This window comes from Anneissia japonica, unplaced genomic scaffold (genome assembly GCF_011630105.1).
Source record: "Anneissia japonica isolate Jap-2015-1 unplaced genomic scaffold, ASM1163010v1 scaffold1785_len1016330_cov206, whole genome shotgun sequence".
Lineage (NCBI taxonomy): Eukaryota > Metazoa > Echinodermata > Crinoidea > Comatulida > Comatulidae > Anneissia > Anneissia japonica.
The window spans coordinates 873,549-878,621 of record NW_022694363.1 but is presented as its reverse complement, the minus strand read 5'-3'; the positions used below and the strand labels follow the sequence as shown (position 1 = coordinate 878,621).

Here is a 5,073-nt window from a genome sequence, read left to right as displayed (position 1 = left end):
GTATTGTATACTTTTGTACAGAGAAGCTGTAATACTTTTACTCATAACTTTGGCAGCAGTAAGTTGATTCCAGTTGATTGCTATTATTAGGGCATCTCCTTTTTACCAACATTGTTGTAATTTTATCACTTAAATTTCATACTATTATATATTTGATGATAAAGAATTTTGAAATTGCAAAAAACCTAAACAAACACTATAACAAACCTATTAAGAAGAAAAATACTAAACTTACTTCCAAACATCATTTAGAAAACCATGCTCAATGGAAAAGCCACCAAAAATGAGCAAATTTCCATCAGATGAGTGAATCATACTGTGACCACTCCGACCACAAGGATAATCCTTGCCACAAACCAAGGAATTCTGCAATCTTTTAATGTCAAAAATTGTAGTCCATACAACTGTATTATGATCAATAGCTTGGTCGCATGACACTCCACCGAAACCATCCTCACAAATACACAACCCAACAGTCTGAAAAAGTAAAATACATTATTATATCTCTGGAATAGATTTTTTAAATTAAAAGTTTGTGGTTGCTAGAAGAAATGAATGACTAACATTGTTAGAAACTCCGTGGTTGCTACAGGGAATGAATGACTAAAATTGTTAAAAACTTGTGGTTGCTACTGGGAATGAATGACTTGCATTGTTAGTGGTTGTTACAGGGAATAAATGACTCGTATTGTTAGAAACTCTGTGGTTGCTACAGGGAACGAATGGATTACATTGTTAGAAACTCTGTGGTTGCTACAGGGAATGCATTATTTACATTGTTAGAAACTCTGTGGTTGCTACAGGGAATGAATGGATTACATTGTTAGAAACTCTGTGGTTGCTACAGGGAATGCATTATTTACATTGTTAGAAACTCTGTGGTTGCTACAGGGAATGCATTATTTACATTGTTAGAAACTCTGTGGTTGCTACAGGGAATGAATAAATTACATTGTTAGAAACTCTGTGGTTGCTACAGGGAATGAATAAATTACATTTTAGAAACCCTGTGGTTGCTACAGGAATGAATTAATTACATTGTTAGAAACTCTGTGGCTGCTAAAGGGAATGAATGGATTACATTTTTAGATACTCTGTGGCTGCTACAGGGAATGAATGGATTACATTGTTAGAAACTCTGTGGTTGCTACAGGGAATGAATAAATTACATTTTAGAAACCCTGTGGTTGCTACAGGAATGAATTAATTAATTACATTTTTAGATACTCTGTGGTTGTTACAGGGAATGAATGGATTACATTGTTAGAAACCCTGTGGTTGCTACAGGGAATGAATGAACTACATTGTTAGAAACTATGTGGTTGCTACAGGGAATGAATAAATTACATTTTAGAAACTCTGTGGTTGCTACAGGAATGAATTAATTACATTGTTAGAAACTCTGTGGCTGCTAAAGGGATGAATTAATTGCTTTGTTAGAAACTCTGTGGTTGCTACAGGGAATGAATGGATTACATTGTTAGAAACTCTGTGGTTGCTACAGGGAATGAATCAATTACATTGTTAGAAACTCTGTGGTTGCTACATGGAATGAATGATTTACATTGTTAGAAACTTTGTGGTTGCTAGAGAGAATGAATGAATTACATGTTAGAAACTCTGTGGTTGTTACAGGGAGTAATTGACCTGCATCTTGTTAGAAACAATCTGGTTGCTACAGGAAATGAATGACTTGCATTGTTAGAAAAGCAGTGGCTTCTACAGGGAAGGAATGACATTTTTGCTACAGGAAATGAACACAGTATGTGGCAAAGACAAGTCAAACCAGTCACTCATAGCAAAAATCGAGTTTTTGTTATTAGTCATTAGGCCGACCAGCCCTCCTTAAACTAACGTTAGAATACCGCACTTTCGGCGGTAAAGAACAATTAAAACCTCATAAAAAAAGCAACTAATCCGTTTACACATAAATGAATCCAAGGACACCAGTGTTAAACACTTAGTACTTATCCTTGATAATGTGTTAATCCAATTAATATAGTGGGAAAACGTAACGTTAGTTTATCGAGGGCGGGTTGAGCTAATGTACAGGTTTAAAAAATGTAAAATGAAAGCCAAAAAATGGAAAAGGAATTATTTAAATCCAAGATTTCTTTTTATGAAGTTACAAAAGTTTGAACTTAAGCTGTTTAAAGAAAAATATTTGAGAAATCAGTCTTCTGAGTTTATGATTTCGGGCATTTCTGAGGCAGAAACCAAATCGTAAAAAATGTTTGTTTTAACATTGAAAATAACAGCATAGCATAATATATAGATATATTATAAATGTTTCTCATTTTATATCTACTAAGGATCAAACCCCTAAGGAGTACAGAAGTTCTGTTGTCTATCATTTTAAATGTCCAGGCTGCAATAGTGATTATATTGGTAAGACAGATAGGTGCTTAATAACTAGACTTAAAGAACATTCTTCGCGATCTGATAGAGTTATATTTGATCATGTTAAAAACTGTGAGGCATTCCAATATGTTTTAGGATTACAGGGTATACTTGAAAATGATAATGTCGTCTGTAATGTAAGTAATAAATTAGGTTTAATATTTTCTAGTACTATTATTTATTTAGTCATTTATGATACAGTATACTATTTAATAAAACTAATTATTATACTGTATTCATGCATTTTTGGTAAACAATAGACAAATCTGAACATAAAATGTAATACATGCTTTAGTAATTGATAAGGTCTATGTACATATGTGTAACTTATTTCTTTTAATCATTTATGGTACAGTATATCTAATGCATACAGTAGTAACTGCTGTCTCTTATACACGTACTAGTGCATATAAGCTTGCTAATATGGATAATTTTTTCATTCCTGATGATGACATAATTAATGTCGAAATATTGAATCCCAACACGATGGCGTGTATTTCAATACTTGGAGTATGTATTATAATAATAATAATGTTGTATTTATATAGCGCATATTGCACATTGCCCCTATGCGCTTTACAGAGAAATAATATAGGCCAACTGAGAAAAAGCAAATAACTTTCTTATAAAGGTTAGTTTAGTGCAATAAAATAGATTTCGAAAATTTGACATTCCAGCATGTTTTGGCCATTCTATCTGAAACAATTTGAGACGAATGACCTTTTTGTGTTGCCTTTGCCACATATAAATTCTGTGGTTCCTACAGTGGCTGAATTACTGTGTGGATTCTATGGTTCCACAGTGGCTGAATAAATTACCTTGTTACAAATTCCACGCTTGCTGCAGTTATTTGGACAAATCACCGTTTCGCACAAGTCGCCTTGGTAACCTTCTCGGCAAACACATTGACCTTTCACACATTCTCGGTTACCATAGCAACTTTTTGGACAAGAATTCACTTGAAAGATGGCTTTAAATCCATAGGTGTCACGATCCACAGCCTGCCTTGCTTCAAAAGATACAGTAATGATGCCTAGAATAAACATGAGCAAGATACAATTTGAGGTTAGTTACAGTATCATTCAATCCGCAGTCTGTCTTGCATCAAAAGATACAGTAATGATACCTAGAATAAACATAAGCAAGATACAATTTGAGGTTAGTTACAGTATCAGTCAATCCACAGTCTGTCTTGCATCAAAAGATACAGTAATGATACCTAGAATAAACATGAGCAAGATACAATTTGAGGTTAGTTACAACAGTGTTCTCCCCAGGCATCCTTCATTCAGAAAACAACATATCGTTTCAGCTTAAATTTACCGATACACCTTGTAGTATGACTGGTAAATGTTCAGTTTATTAATTGTTTATACACAAGCTGTACATATACAATTTCAAAATACAAGGGAAATACACTCTATCTTTCTGTAAATTTGACATTAACAGAGGCCAGTAGTCAAAGAAACCACAAGTCTGAGCTCTTGCACCTTGTTTATTTAACATAAACAATGATGATACCATGTTTCGCTGTGCTAAGCTTACCTACTTACTTGTCTAATTCCTACCTTTTAAATTCATTGTGCCTACATCACTCTTTCTATTTAACCTTTTAAAACACAGTTTATTAATTGTGTTCCATGTAAACTCATGACATAGGTTTTGTGTGTTCTATTTCTAAATAAATATCAACAACTTCGGACGTTCTCAAGTTTGGGCAGTGAAATTTGGGCCTCATCCAAAAAAGCAACAATCATGCACCAGTAGCACTAGGTGAAAGGTCGACCATTCGGCTTTCTCTCCTTGTGCATAAATTTTTTCTTAAACTTGGTTTCTAATTTATCTAAATCTAAATCATTATGTCTATGTGGTAATAGATAAATTTCTAAACAATAAAATGTTTATTAATTGTTGTTTTATTCTTTTAATGAATTATTATTAACATATTAGTAGTACATGAAAATTTGCTATGTCAAAAAGGCTCCCAACACACTGTCACACATGTTTGGCTGTGGTATCTCTCAGTCTACTGTCATGTAACCAAATGACAAGCTTCTGATAAGGTATCTCTTTGGTGGTTTGAGCAGAGTTTGAGATGTTTCAAGAGATACCTAGACCTAGTTTTTTTTGGTGCAGTACCCTATAACCTAAAGTACAGAAAATAAACTATAGCAAAATAAAAACATACACAACTGAATGGAAAATTTCATACTCAAAAATTTTAATTCCAAAAGTAAACACATTTATTTTTTTAACCAGAGCCTTGCAGGGGTCAACGTTCCTATGCATGATACATGGCTTAAAAAGTATATAGGCCCTATATATATATACGTGTATATATATATATATATACGTACATATATATACACACATATATATATATGAATACACGTATATATACATGTATATATATATATACGTACGCATGTGCATACATATGCGTGTACATACATACGCGTGTGTATATATACGCATGTATATATATACGTATATATATATATATATAATATGTATATATATATATATATATGTGTATATATATACATATATATATATATATACGCGCGCGTGTACATATATACATACGTATGCGTGTGTGTATATATATACGCATGTATATTATACGTATATATATATATATATATATATATGTGTATATATATATATATGTGT

At 32.6% G+C, this 5,073-nt stretch overlaps 1 protein-coding gene across 1 annotated transcript in view; it reads right to left on the bottom strand.

Annotated features, from left to right (window-relative positions):
* The window catches only part of LOC117101038 (multiple epidermal growth factor-like domains protein 8), a 43,694-nt gene that overhangs the window by 16,632 nt on the left and 21,989 nt on the right, over positions 1 to 5,073 (bottom strand). The window contains exons 17-18 of the mRNA XM_033240903.1: positions 3,219 to 3,433; positions 318 to 477 (exon numbers count right to left, since the gene is read on the bottom strand). Of these exons, the coding sequence (XP_033096794.1) occupies positions 318 to 477; positions 3,219 to 3,433 (375 nt within the window). The remainder of the gene's footprint in view (positions 1 to 317; positions 478 to 3,218; positions 3,434 to 5,073) is intronic.